The following is a 16088-nucleotide window of genomic DNA, read 5'->3' on the forward strand; positions in this document are numbered from 1 at the left end:
GAAACGCCTTCATCTACAGAAAAAGAAAAGTTGCCTTCTACGCTTTTACGACAAGCAACTAACATAAATTGGCATTTCGAAATGCTGCTTACAAACATAAGAAGATTAAAGTTTGTAATCCTGCCGAGAAGAAATGTTCGGCACGTGAAGGAAATAGGATGTGTCATTTCCAAAGCCACCATCTGACCGTTTTATAAACGTGAGTCCGTAGTCTGACAATTGTGCAACCTCAATCAGCCTTTCAAACGCTCTTAAAAAGAAAGGAAAGCAAGGGAAATCAATAGGTGGGATGTACATGTACAACAAAACGAATGATTACAATTTCAGAAAATTGGATGATTTCTTCAAGAGAAACAGCTTCACAAACTGAGCTAGGCCACAACGCGTCGAGAAACCTCCGGTCCTTGTGCAAGAGGTTATTCGGCGTAGCATTGACTGACAGTGTTGTCGGACGTCCTCCTGAGAGATATCGTGCCAAATTCTGTCCAATTGATACGTTACGTTGTAAAAATCACAAGATGGCCATGCGGATACTGCTCCAAACGTTTTCAATATCGGAGAGATTCTGCGCCACGCTGGCGAAGGTAGAGTTTGGCAAGCAGGAGGTCAAATAGCTGAAACTGTCTCCATGTGCAGGCAGATATTACCTTGCTTAACTGCAAGCCCAGGATGGCTGGTCACAAAGGGCAATAAAACGGGGCGTAGATTAGCGTGAAGGTGCCGGGAACGACATTCAAAGGGGTCCTGCTACGAAAAGAAATGGCACACCAGACCCCCACTCCTGGTTGGTGTCCCACTGCTGTTCCGGGCGTCTCCAGACACGTCTTTGACCTGCAATATCATTACCTACAGTCCAGCTGTCTTCAGTTATGAGTCACGCTCTGAACTGAGTCCCGATGACAAGCGGAGACGTGTCTGGAGAAGCCCCGGATAGCGGTGGCATGCCAAACCGACTGTCGCCCGCCATACCGCCCGACAGCTATGAGCGACGATCTGAGATGCCATTTCTTCTTATAGCAGGGTGTCATTCGCGGCACCCATACAGAACAGTGGTATGTCGACAATATTCTACACTCCTTTTATTTGCCCTTCACGGCAAGCCACTCTGGGCACGTATTTCAGCAACACAATGCCCGCCCACACACGTTGAGCGTGTCTACTGTTTGTCTTCAAAGTTTCCAAACCCTACTTTGTCCGGCAAGGTCACCATATCTCTCTGTAATTGAGAGCATTTGAGGCATTATGGGCAGCGTCGTGCCACCACATTGGGATTCTGACGATCAAGAGCGCCAATTGGACAGAATTTCAAGAGGACATCCTATAACTTTGTCAATCAGTGCTATGCCGAATAACTATTCCATAAGGGCCAGAGGTGGAGCAACGTGTTGTTGACTTGCACAGTTTGTAAAGCTTTGTCTCTTGAATATGTTATCCATTTTTCCGGATATTATAATCATTTGTTTGTCTCTAAATGTACGTCACATCTACCAATATCCGTCCCGTTCGGATAAATCCTCATTGGTGTGTCGTAGCCGCGAGATTAACCGAGCGGTCTCAGGCGCTGCAATCGTGGACTGTGCGGCTCGTCCCGGCGGAGGTTCGAGTCTTCCCTCGGGCATGGATGTGTGTGTCTGTCCTTACGATAATTTAGGTTAAGTAGTGTGTAAGCTTAGGGACTGATGACCTTAGCAGTTAAGTCCCATAAGATTTCACACACATTTGAACATTTTTGGTACGTCGTTTTCCTTTATCTTAGAGTGTAGTGCATGGTCTTGAAAATGGCGTTTTAAGGGAGATGTATATTTGAATTGCACAGGGAGTATCATAATTAACACCGAAGACTGACGCGACAAGTATGCCGTAATAAAACAAAGACGTTGCATTATCAAGGGTCTACAAAAAAGCGGATTGGGAGATAATTGCGTATGTGTAGTTGTGAACGGTCATTGATGTCATTGTGAAACATTTTGAAAGACAGTACAAATGTATGTGAGATGTAAACTTCTCAATTAAGTCTTCATACGATTTGACTAGACATTCCCAAGTGGTATGCTTTAGCTAGAAGTACAATAATACTTCAGAAACTTATATTTTACAACTTATTGTACACCTATCAATACTGTTCTCGCCTTGGCATTGAGGTACGAACCCAATAATGCCCGGAACATCTCATAAAGCTCGAGAAAACAGTAACATTTGTACTAACTTGGAAACTACTTTGTACTGAACCAGGTGGCGGGTCGAATGATACGTCTGAAATTGTTTTGCAAAGGGCTCGTTAGGTATCCATATTTGCCCATGTTTTTGCTTCTATTGTATATTATATTAGATTTTCTATTAAAAAAGGAAAAAATAGATAAAAATTTCATAGAGCCTGTACTTACATTATTTCTCCACATGGTCACAACCCAATTCAAACTTGTGTAATACCAGCCTTTTTATCCCTTGATCGAAGAATGGTTCCACCTTCTGTGTCAGCCAGTCGCTGACAGCATCCATGAGCCGGAAGAAATGAAAGTTGCTCGGTGACAAGTCCGATTATAATAAGAATGTCGAAAGTTAATCCTTCGCAGTATAGGGCCGCACACTGTCGTGAAAAAGAATGAACGCTTCAGTAATTATCCCGTGCGTTTCTCACGGTAAATCTTTCATCTTAAAATTCTCTCACAGTTTACTCTCACGAAGATGTTGGAAGAATTTCTTTGTGATCCAAAAAACTGTAACTACAATTTTAACAGAATCTGATTGAGTTTTGGGAACTTATTGACAGAATGAGTCTGTGGCCACTGGCCGGACTGTTCTTTAGTTACAGAATTCACAAACTGTACTCATGTATCGCCCGCAGTATGGTTATGTACAGAAGTTACTCTTCCTCTCTTTGGTACCGCTGAAGGTGTCAGCGTACACTTGTTGTGAACATCAGTTAGATATTTTGGCACCCCCCACTGCAAAAAAATTATTGTCACCTAACCTCCCTAAGACAGAGTTAACGAGGAATGTCCTTCAGATCAGAGGCACATCTTCAGAAACTTGAGAAATGTAAACAGATGTCTCGCACATACATGTTCATCGGTCACATCTGAATGTCTTCGTTACCACTTTCATCACGAACATTTGTCATTTGTGCAGGTAGTCATGAATTTTCAGCGCCATTCGTTCACAACTCCATCGCCATACGCACGACACGTCGACATTAATTTCTCCTGCTTGTAGAAAGTCAAATGCACAACATGTCTCACAAGTGGAGGAAAACGCAATAACATTTTGCATTTCAATCGCTCGCTGGTAACACACTGATGAACGCAATAGAGATGTGACTGATGCACCTTAACTTTCGAAGTTCATTTTTCCAACCCCTCAAGCGCCATAAGGCTCCAAGTATTTGTTTTTAATAATCAGTCGGAGCTTAATTCATGAAAGCTCACGTCGTTAGTCGCTATTAATTGTGATGTGCCCTGTATGTGGTTACACCGCTGTGTGCTTTGCCGACGCCCCGCAGCCGTGGTGGTAGGCAACTCGTCGCTAGTAGAGGCGCCGTCGGAGGACCCTCCGCAGAGGGACGAGGTGCAGCAGCCCGCGCCGCCGCCGCCAGCCCCGCCCCCGGCGCCGGGCCAGCCTTCGCCGCCCCCGCGGCCGCCCCAGCCGCCCCCCGCCCCCGCCGGCCAACCGCAGCCGCAGCCACAGCCGGAGGTGGCGTCCCCCGGCTACATCGGGCCCGTCATCAGCTCGCTGTCCACCGTGATCGTGCTGCTGGCCGCCTCCATCCTGCTCATCGTGCTGCGCCACCGCCGCCTCAAGGCCGCCGCCGCCAACGCCTCCCCGCTGCCGCCCCCGCACGGCTCAACCGTGGCTGCCTTCTCTCCCGGAGATAAGGCGGGAGGCATCAAGGTGGGTAGCAGACCAGCACCACTGCTTTCTGGCATGTCCAACACTACAACAAGCACTCACCTAAGCCGTTGTGTCAGCCAGATTGTATAGTGTGTCCTTCGCAGTAATACAGTAGCCGTAGGCTGCTGGGGAACGAGCGATGTAATCTGCTGTTGTTTGTTGAAATATCTGAGGCATTTGGAGAAACAAGGGAACGATAAGAACATATGTTAGTTCATTTCTTGTTGCACTCTCCTGAGATGTGAAGAATCAAGAGACTCAGAGGGCCTTAGACACGGGTTCACAGGTAGTTGCCGTGTTTCTTGACTTCCGAAAGGCGTTTGACACAGTTCCCCACAGTCGTTTAATGAACAAAGTAAGAGCATACGAACTATCAGATCAATTGTGTGATTGGATTGATGAGTTCCTAGATAACAGAACGCAGCATGTTATTCTCAATGGAGAGAAGTCTTCCGAAGTAAGAGTGATTTCAGGTGTGCCGCAGGGGAGTGTCATAGGACCGTTGCTATTCACAATATACATAAATGACCTGGTGGATGACATCGGAAGTTCACTGAGGCTTTTTGCAGATGATGCTGTGGTGTATCGAGAGGTTGCAACAATGGAAAATTGTACTGAAATGCAGGAGGATCTGCAGCGAATTGACGCATGGTGCAGGGAATGTAAATTGAATCTCAATGTAGACAAGTGTAATATGCTGCGAATACATAGAAAGATAGGTCCCTTATCATTTACCTACAAAATAGGAGGTCAGCAACTGGAAGCAGTTAATTCCATAAATTATCTGGGAGTACGCATTAGGGGTCATTTAAAATGGAATGATCATATAAAGTTGATCGTCGGTAAAGCAGATGCCAGACTGAGATTCATTGGAAGAATCCTAAGGAAATGCAATCCGACAACAAAGGAAGTAGGTTACAGTACGCTTGTTCGCCCACTGCTTGAATACTGCTCAGCAGTGTGGGATCCGCACCAGATAGGGTTGATAGAAGAGATAGAGAAGATCCAACGGAGAGCAGCGCGCTTCGTTAGAGGATCATTTAGTAATCGCGAAAGCGTTGCGGAGATGATAGATAAACTCCAGTGGAAGACTCTGCAAGAGAGACGCTCAGTAGCTCGGTACGGGCTTTTGTTAAAGCTCCGAGAACATACCTTCACCGAAGAGTCAAGCAGTATATTGCTCGCGAAGAGACCATGAGGATAAAATCAGAGAGATTAGAGCCCACACAGAAGCATACCGACAATCCTTCTTTCCACGTACAATACGAGACTGGAATAGAAGGGAGAACCGATAGAGGTACTCAGGGTACCCTCCGCCACACACCGTCAGGTGGCTTGCGGAGTATGGATGTAGATGTAGATGTAGATCAGCGGTCAGACTTAGATGCGCTATAAGTGTTGGAGGTTGTATGTGTTCTCTTCGTGTGCATCGCCGAATTATTCAGTTGCTTGAGGTAGTAGATGTTGATCAGTGACTTGGAGGCATTAATTTGAGCTTGCTTTTACATGATTACAATAACATTTTAAGTTACATATGAAATATGAAAAGTGTCACAACTGATTTTCATCTGCCAAGGAAGAGGTTGTGTCTTCATGAACACAATCATCATCATGGATTAGGTCCGATGACCCTGTTCTGGCTTCAGATTCTAAGCTCTATCGTTTCCTGAGCCATCTTACGCCCCTTGCCTCTTGGGGTTTATGTTCTCCTTTGGGTACATATTACAAAGCTTTTTGTGATATCGTCTTTGTGGCACCCTGCTTAGGTGTTTCTTCCATTTATCTTTACATGTGCAATCTTACAAATAGTTTACATTCATGTCTAATATCTTCGTTTCTTTACCTTGTAGTTTACATCCTTTAACTGACCTTAGGAATTTCGTTTCTGACATTGGTATTCGATTTATATCTTCCTTATTTGCTATCCAAACCCCTGATCTGTAAAGTACGAGCAATGGAACTGCTAGCCCTCTGTAAAACATCAGTTGCGTTTCTCTAGTTGTCTTTTTGTTTAATGATCTTTCATTTGTTCTACAGACACTCTGGACTCATGCTGCTATCTTACTCTTTATATCAAAAGTGTAAATGTTGAAGTAGGTTAATGTAGGGGCAGTCAAAACGACATAGATGTGGAAAGTAAACTGCTTAATATTTTAAATGTAATCACCATAACTGTTAATAAATTTACTCGACTGTTAGACCATATGGTTAATACTTTCATGGAAAAATGTTTGTGGTTGCCTACGGAACCATGACTGTACCCAGGCATGAACTTCTTCGTCCCAGGCCTTCCTCGAGTGCTTCAGAAGTATGGGATCGCACGGGGAAAGATCATGGCTGTATGAACGTAAAGAGCTTTCCTGAGAAATTCTCTGCAGTGTATTCGAAACAATCTTGGCAATATATGAACCTTCCCACATCTGAAAACGGATGTTTTTACTAAGCTGGAGATGTTTCATTCAGATGCCCTTACTCTTGTTGACGAGGATATCAATGATAAGTTTCGGTGATGACGTTGCTGTCCTTTGGGGAACTAGAATAGAGTTACAGGATCTGTTGAGCAGAATGAACATCCTAATGAGTACAGAATACTGGTTGAAAGTAGACCGTGAATAAGACAAAGCAATGACAAGTAGCACAAATAAGAATATCGAGAAAGTAAACGTCAAAGTTGCTGACCTTAATGTGAGGAAATGATTTATGAGAATGTACGTTTTCTAGCACAGCATTTTTTGGTAGGGAACAGAGAAGAATTGAAGATTCTAAGGAGAGTTGCTACACCAGATTGTTGAAGATCAGGTCGACTTCTGAGGCAAGGAAGCAGGAAGTACTCTGGAGAAGATATGAATAGATTGAAACCACTGACAAGAAAAAGACCAGGATGACAGGGCATGCGTGAAAGCATCACGGAATAAATAATATCCTTGGTACTAGAGGGAACTGTAGAGGGTAAACACTAAAGTGGGTGGTTAAAAGGGGGGGGGACATAGATTGTAATTCATGCAGAAAAAATTGAGGACACACAGTGAATGTGTTTACTTTGAAATGAAGAAGTTAGCGGAGCGGAGGCATACATGGGAGGCCGCACCTAACCAGTCAGAAGACTGATGACTCAAAAAAGACAAAAGACTAGGCACCTGTCATTGCCTCCCAACAGTGAACCGCAGATCTCCTTCAAATAGCCCATACGTATAACACAATGAAGACGGCAGGAGCAACAATAACAACAGCAGTGGCTTGTTGCCTGCAATTTAAACTCAGGATGTGTTAATATTTGCTCAAATTATTTCTGACAGGAGTAATTATCTCCTTTTTCCCTTTTCCTTACTAATAAATAATATAAAATACACTATTACAGCTAAGATGATACCACGTCACATCATTACTTACCATACAGTACTGTAGCTCCTACGGCGGCGAAACAGATTATAAACAGTAATGAAACCGGCTTTGCCAGCCGCGGTGGTCTCGCGGTTCTAGGCGCGCAGTCAGGAACCGTGAGACTGCTACGGTCGCAGGTTCGAATCCTGCCTCGGGCATGGCTGTGTGTGATGTCCTTAGGTTAGTTAGGTTTAAGTAGTTCTAAGTTCTAGGGGACTGATGACCACAGCTGTTGAGTCCCATAGTGCTCAGAGCCATTTGGTTTTTGAACCAGACCGGCTTTTTGTCTCCTACAATTCAAAACGCAGTCCATCGCACCCTGGCAATTCCTTGGGCACTGCAGAGGGCGATGATGTGGAATCTACCTCTTACATTGTTTGTTAGTTTCCTCGTTCCCAAGGACAACTAATCTGTTGGTAGAGAACATAATTGTTGTCGCTGAGGCACGCATTTCTAATTCTTTGGGTGGCGTGTCTCGTCCCACGGTTGGACTTCCACTCTGATGTTACTACCCAGTGCGTGTGCCGCAACTGTTGATCACAGCTGTCTTCACTGGTTGCACCTCGATCTTCTGTCGCAGCATCCCGCAGCGCATCATACAGGGAGAGCTTCGGAAGGTGGGAAGGGGGGGGGGGGGGGGGTGGCGATGTTTTCTAGGATCCGCTAAGTTGCCTCGCAACTCGCTGTCTCCTTTATTATCTTCCATGCCGATTCAGTTCCCGCCAATCGGTATCAGCGTATATGTCCATTTATGTTCACCATAAACACGTTGGGAAGTTTATCTTCGCCCAGTTCGAAGTCAGTGAAACGGGTGTTAGGATTAATCAAGGAACCCCCTCCCCTCCCCCAGTTGGGAAACGGGGCCAATATTAGTTGATTACTGTCGAGTTGCAATTTGCAATTCCTTTATTGATTACTTCAACCATTAAAAGTCATTTCTTTATCACTTGTCCAGGAACAGATCGGAAAAGCTAGTAGGCATGAGTGTCTTTTTAAAATAATTACTTTACAGTTAACGGCTAAGCCATTTTACTTAAAACCGACTTTGATAAAACATTTGATAACAAATCAAAATTCTCCAAGCAATTAAATTAAAAACTTTACTTTACCATTAATAGCCAAGCCATTTTACTTAAAACAGACTTTGATAAAGCATTTAATAACAAAATTAAAACTTTCCAAGTAATGAAACAAAAACCACCAATTTGCATACAATTTCGCTACCGAACATGTAGGGAGCCAACTTCTTTTGAACTTTGGCACAGCAAAATATTAAATTACAAGGGCTCGCTAACAGAAAGAAAGGACTAGCATTTTCAAGGTATGCCAAGTAGATTAAAACAATCAAAGTAAAGATAGTCATTCACCTTTTTCAATAACAAACAATTTTAAAGCCACGTAATTTTAAAAACCCACCAATGAAAGGCAAACTTAACTTTTTTAAACAGTGGCCAGTAAATTACAACCATTTAACATTTTACAATAACTAACAACTTTTCTACCATGTCCTGCCACAAAAATGTCCTGGGATAGAAATAATTAACCGACCGGGTGTAAGGACGGCCACAATTTTCTCCCGAAGGGTGCTCAGGCTAGAAGTGGACTAATAGACCCATACGCCTCACATTCAGCAATCACATCGACCACACGCGAGGGCAGGAGGGGGAGGAGGAATCAAATCAGGAACCATAATCCCTGCCCAAAAATACACTTCCTCCCAGACAGTACTAATAAGAAGTCAAAAGATCATTGTCTGTAATTACACCGGCGACTGGGACAGGAAATCCGAACGCAGGAGACCACAAAGCCAAAAAAAAAAGTAATCTAAAACAATAATCACTGCCCTAAATACACTTCCTACCGATCAGTACTAGTAAGAAGCGGAAAAGATCACTGTCTATAAATACACCGGCGACAGGGGCAGGAAACCCGAACGCAGGAGGGCACAAGGCAGATAAGACGTAGTTGCACAAACCAAAATTCTTCAATTAACATCTAAACCTTTAACCACTTTAACTTGCAGTTTATCAGAGAAACAGCAGGTGAACTCCGATGCAAAGGTTCCTCACACATCGCCAGCGTACCCAACTGGGCACAGTCTCGCAGCCACGCGCTCTGTCACCGGAACCCTCGTCTTCTCTGCACCCACGGCGGCGAAATGCCACTCCTCAGGTTAGGCGAGTTACTAGTCCATCATTCCCTCCTCCAGACATAAAATTTAAAGACATCCGTTGCCGCTCCCACCAAGTAGTGACTGGGAACCAGAGCCGTGGCCCCCGGGTGCTCACAGCAAGAGCTTACAGCCTTGTCCCGTCAGCTCGTCCCACTCGTCTCGCACCGCCAGGATAGACCACGCGGCTTCTCGGAACAACAGCCACCTCTCCACCGCCACGCCACGCCGCGGTCTCCTCGTACGGCGTTCTCTAGTTCCCGATTTTAAAAACCGACCGACCGACTCTTCACCCCTAGGCAACAACCGTCCATCCTAGCGGAGATCTTATTCCCTTACACAAGCCTAACAGGAAGCGACGACTCGAAGATCGATAAGACCAGACACGCCGCCAGAGGGGAATCTCAACAGAATCGTACGCAGCATAACGATAAATATGAAAGAATCAATTAACGATGGAATGGAAGGACTCAGAACAATCTTTACAGCGCGATATATGTTGAGAGCCGACACACGACTCAGTCAGTAAGTGACGTAAGACCCATGGAACGCCAAGAAATAACTGAAACAGGCAAAGAAGATGAATGAGAACTATGCTACTATGTTGTTCTCTTATTCAGCTATAAAACAATGCCATAAGTTGACTCTTCAGTAACATTTATGGGTCCACCTGTCAGACACCTGAATAATAACCATTTGCGGCGCGTACCACCGCGACACGTGCAGGAAGAAAGTCAGCGAGTTCTGGAAGGTACCGACAGGCATGTGGAGGTACACCGACTGCAGTGCCGTGGCCAGGTGCAGTAAGTTTCTCGACTGAGGATCCATGACCCGAACAGCCCGATCGAGAATTCTCGATTGCGTTTAAATGTGGCGGATTTTGGTGGCAGAAGAGTACGGTAATCTTATCCTGTGCTTTTCAAACCGACCACGTTCACAGCGAGCTGTGTCCCGCGCCGCTTTGTCCTGCCTAGCAGGTGCACATGGCTGAGGAAAAACAAAGTGCATGTAGAGGGGGATGTGATCTCCAAGGATAGGTACATACACGCGTTGATGCTTTTCGCCCTCAAGAATGACGAGATCACCCAGGGAATTACGCCAAAACATTACCACTCCATAACGACCGCACCTGTGGTCTGCAACATTTCGACGATTGTTCCAGGTGTCTGCTTTCAGTCCGACAAAGCACAAAACGTGATTTAACTGAATAGACCAGCAGTGACTAATCGGTGGGCGTCCAGGTGCGGCAATGGCGTGCAAATTCCAGCCTGGCGTTCGTTGAGGGACACTGTTGGTAACCCCGTAGTTCGTCTGGATAGTCACTTGTTCAACAGTTGCACGTCTATTTGGCCGTACACGTCTCTGCAAAAAAAAAAAGAAAAAAAAAAGAAGGTTCAAATGGCTCTGAGCACTATGGGACTTAACATCTATGGTCATCTGTCCCCTAGAACTTAGAACTACTTAAACCTAACTAACCTAAGGACAGCACACAACACCCAGTCATCACGAGGCAGAGAAAATCCCTGACCCCGCCGGGAATCGAACCCGGGCGTGGGAAACGAGAACGCTACCGCACGACCATGAGCTGCGGACACGTCTCTGCAGCTGTCGTTATACCTCCCATTGAGCACCACAGTTTCTCGGCGCTGATTTTGGATGGCATCACTTTGCCATGTACGGTATGCTTTAACCACGGCGGCACGAGAACAGTTTACAAACTTAGCCGTTTCTCAAAGGCTCCCACTCTTGGCCCGGAAGCCGATAACCATGCCGTTTTGGATACCAGATAAATCTCTCTTTTCCTAATTACGATGATGACTGCAGTGATTTCCGAGTCCACCTGACACGCTTTATATACCCTCCACAGCCAGTGCTGTGATTGGTTATTGCACGTTGACGTCGAACATAAGTGGTGGCGACATTAATGTGACCGGACCGGGTAAATGTAACTGCTTCCGAATCTTCTATTTAGTTGTTCATAATTTACCGTGCTCTGAATTTAGGGTTAAGTATGTTGTCGCGAATGACTTGTTGTGGAGTACTGGCGGCTGTATGACGTAACAATAGGGCCAGGCGGTGGGCGGTGTCTGACAGCCGCTGAACGGCGACCGCGGCAGATGGCTCAATCGGCGACTCGGCTGTTCTTCGGGCGCCGGCGCCGCCGCACGCGATCTGCCGTGATGCGTCCGTCCGCTGCAGCCGCCTGGCACGCCAAGCCACTGTATAATGGCTCTGGGATTACCAGTAAACGCACTCCTCCAGGGCCGCTCACCACCATCGATCTCCGTTCGTAAAAGTCTCATTTACTTGTCTCTGAACTCTTCCCGCCTGGAAGCGGGGCGCACAGTGTTATAGGCAAATTGAAAAACAAATTACAAACACCACTCCACCTGCTAGCTATTAAACCAAAAAGTTCTGTTTCTGGGATGAATTAATGTAGCAGTGTACGGAGTCTAATTTTTCAAATTATCCTTTCAAATGAAATGGGCGCCGCATTACTACGTGTTTAGTTTCACCAGAGACGAAAAGTAACGTAAGAGCCGGCAAATCAATAGATGATGCCATCAACCATGCCCAACAATAGTTAACACTACAACACAGAAGTACAACATCGCAGTAATGAATGACATTGCGGGGGCATTTGATAATCACTAGTGACCCACAATGTTTCAAAGGTTAAGTCATCTGGAGGTACTGCAATTACTGTAAGGATCGAGTTATCGAATGGCAGATGGACAGCCAAAAAGTAATTAAAAGAACTGCGAAACGCTGTCCTCAAGGGTCGATCAGCAGCCCCATCTTCTGGGACGCAACAATCGAACCCCTCCTACAACTTCCAGATGCGGACGACAGGTCAGACGGAATTGTCTCCTACGCACAAAATAAACTACTAGTTGTTGTCACCAGCTAGAAGAGAAAGCCAGTGGTATACTACAGACAGTTACACAATGGTGTCACAACAACAAACTCAGGATAGCCGAAAACAAAACAACATACATATTACTGAAAGGATCACTCCAAAAGAGCCCGTAAGTTAACATTCGGGACACAAACATTAAAACAAGCACATATTACGCGCCATCTTGGGGTACACATAGACGAGATATTGAATTGCTACAAATACATAATGCTAACAACTGACAAAGCAGAAGAAATACAACATAAACCGGTGAGGTTAACTTCAAAACACTACAGACTACTTCTACCAGTCACACGGACATGCCACTGTGTGCTCTTCGAAGTAATACTCAGCTTCGCATCTAGCACGTGGGCACACAGACTGAACATGGTCACCAACAAAGCGTCAGTCAGACGAAGGCGGGGAAGTGTCCTAGCTTCGGCTATCTGGAGCCTTCGACGCCAACTCAATGGGTGCACAGTGTGTGGTGCTCGGAATATGCTCCATGGATATCAATATCAAACAATGAACTGCAAGCTACAGTTTACATCTAGAGAGATTTGATAAGGTACACACACAATAATTGTTGTACCGATACAGACGAGACGTTACCTCAAAAGTTGGCGTTTGGATATGTGGTCAGGTGAATGTGATGTAGGTGATAAGGAACGTAGATTTGACGACTTTCTCCCTGACGCAAGGGAGCGGTTGAGAATGAGACTTATCGACCCCAGCCGCAGGTGTGGTCCATGTCTTAACCCGACACTGACCTTATCCCAAGCACTTAAACCGCGTGAGTCTGAGACGGACACCTACAAGCACATACAGGGAGGAATGATCCACAAAACACACTGTCTTCTTCTGCGATCAGTATGCGAGCAGCAGACATACACTAACTTAGACTACACAGATACAGACATACGTATATACACAGCAATAAGACACGAAGAACAATGGGTACAATTAAACGTATTGACAAACAGTATTTCAGAAACAGTACACACAACGTGACAGAAATGTATACATGCAACGTTACAACAATCTCCAGAGGGCGGGCAGCAAGACTCCAACACTCCCAGTGTCAGCAAAAACAATGACAGTGAAGAGGAACAGGACGAGAAAGCTAAGACGTAACATTAAATAAAAATTAAATCTGACTATCTAGCCGAGAAAGCACTAAATGCTGTAGAAGGATGAGAACCTAAAGTTAATATATAGGGTTAGCAATACTATTTCTCTACCATGAACCAAACTTTTTTGTCGTGACTGGCGGTCAACAGCTCGAAGAAATCATCACAGTCGGTGATGGCATTAACAAAACTAACCTCTGTCCTATCATCATTTTATATTATTTTTAAAACAACAAATGTTTATTTATATTTTAACCATAAATCAATGTTATTTTCAAAAGTATTATTCTCTGTAAAATGTCGTAGATAAATACAAAAGAAAAGAAAACTGCAAAAAAAAAAATTAAAAAAGAAAAGTGCGGTATACACGACCCGTTTTACAACGTCACGTAAACGATCTATAATTTTTTCAATTAATAATAAATAATAATCTACATCTACATCTACATGGATACTCTGCAAATCACATGTAAGTGCCTGACAGAAGTTTCATCGAACCACCTTTACAATTCTCTATTATTCCAATCTAGTATAGCGCGCGGAAAGAATGAACACCTATGTCTTTCCGTACGAGCTCTAGTTTCCCTTATTTTATCGTGGTGATCATTTCTTCATATGTACGTCGGTGTCAACAAAATATTTTCGCTTTCGGAGGAGAATGTTGGTGATTGGAAGCTCGTGTGACAATTCCGTCGCAAAGAAAAAACGCCTTTCTTTTAGTGATTTACAGCGCAACTCCTGTATCATTTTTGTGACACTCTCTCCCATATTTTTGATAATACAAAACTTTCTACCTTTCTTTGAACTTTTTCGATGTATTCCGTCAGTCTTAGCTGGTAGGATCCCACACCGCGCAATAATATTCTAAAAGAGAACGGACAAGGGTAGTATAGGGAGTCTCCTTAGTAGGTCTGTTACGTTTTCTAAGTGTCCTGCCAATAAAACGCAGCCTTCCCGAAATCCAGAAATACGGAATCGATCTGAAATCCCTTGTCAATATCACTCAACACTTCATGTGAATAAAGAGCTAGTTGTTTTTCACAGGAACGATGTCTTCTAAACCTATGTTGTCTGTGTGTCAATAGACCGTTTTCTTTGAGGTAATGCTTTATGTTCGAACACAATATATGTTCTAAAACCCTACTGCATATCGGTATTAACCATATGGGCCTCTAATTTAGTGGATTACTACCTCCTTTCTCATATATTGGTGTGACATGTGAATTTCCAGTTTTTGGTTACGGATCTTTCGTCGAGCGAATGGTTGTATATGATTGTTAAGTATGGAGCTAATGCATCATCCCACTCCGAAAGGAACCTAATTGGTATACAGTCTGGACCTGAAGACTTGCTTTTATTAAGTGATTTAAGTTGCTTCACTACTCCGAGGATATTTACTTCTGCGTTACTCATGTTGGCAGCTGTTCTCGATTCGAATTCTGGAATATTTACTTCGTTTTCTTTTGTGAAGGCATTTTGGAAGGCTGTGTTTAATATCTCTGCTTAGGCAGCACTGTCTTCGATGGTATCTCCATTGCTATCGCGCAGAGAAGGCATTGATTGTTTCTTGCCGCTAACATACTTCACATACGACCCGAATCTCTTCGGATTTTCTGCCAGCTTTCGAGACAAATAATAAATAATAATGAACAAGGGGTCAGACTGCGGAACTAGCCTGGTGACTATAACGTTATATCTCAGGACATATTTTGAACCGGTACTCAAGCAGGTAGAATTATAGTAGATATTTGTGTAAACAAAGCTCTATCTTAGATCAGGCTCTACAGTTGGCGTTAGAGGACGAAAGAGAATGCGAATCAAGAATAGAACAAACAGAAATGGAAGCTAGTACTGCAAACAATCCCTCAAGTTACACATTTCAGCAAGATCCTACGACATACAAATGTATGAACCGAAGCGGTTATTGCAGAAATAACTATGTATCGGAAAGAAAGAGAATCGAGTGTCGTAGGAAAAACTCTTCAGCTTGAGTGGAGCCAACGATATACGGTAACGGGGTAAATGTAACAACGATAACTCCGCAGAGAAAAAAACCCTAATGTACTCCGAGAACGAAAAACACAGTAACCATTACCTTTCCGTCACTGACGAAATCCGATGGCTTGTATCGTAAAATTCAGCAGCTTTACGTTTTCTGCTTTATTTTCCATTTTACAGATACGTTTGCCAAGCCATAAGGGAACGGAAGGTAACTGATATAGAAACACTGTTTAGGCACCTTCTGCAAGGACTTAGTCCACTAAACCCTCAGTCCCTCCCTGTCACTCCTTGCTCACATCCCTGAAAAGTTGCCGTTCTCTACTTACCTTCCCTGAAATACAGGTGAGCGGAAGGGAGACTGTTCGCCCTTCTATTTCCAAGTTATTTAAATTTCCTTACGGAGCTACACGGTGAACTACTTTTCCAAATCCCCTTTCGTGTTCAACAATATGAAGATCTATTTATTCCGCTAGCCTGGTCTGAACTGTAGTGGAGGGTTCTTCATGCTCTATTCATAGAATGAAATTAGTCACCAGCATATAACAAGGCATACTTTTTTTTGTAGAGAGAATGAATCAGTGCTGTGTTATATTCATAAGGAGTCACTCTGGTGCCACAG

General features: G+C 44.2%; 1 protein-coding gene across 2 annotated transcripts in view; it reads left to right on the forward strand.

The window, feature by feature from the left end:
- The window catches only part of LOC126275269 (discoidin domain-containing receptor 2-like), a 741207-nt gene that overhangs the window by 659744 nt on the left and 65375 nt on the right, over window positions 1–16088 (forward strand). For both annotated transcript variants that reach the window (XM_049977182.1, XM_049977183.1), the window contains exon 10: window positions 3500–3888. In XM_049977182.1, the coding sequence (XP_049833139.1) occupies window positions 3500–3888 (389 nt within the window). The remainder of the gene's footprint in view (window positions 1–3499; window positions 3889–16088) is intronic.

This window comes from Schistocerca gregaria, chromosome 1 (assembly GCF_023897955.1).
Source record: "Schistocerca gregaria isolate iqSchGreg1 chromosome 1, iqSchGreg1.2, whole genome shotgun sequence".
Lineage (NCBI taxonomy): Eukaryota > Metazoa > Arthropoda > Insecta > Orthoptera > Acrididae > Schistocerca > Schistocerca gregaria.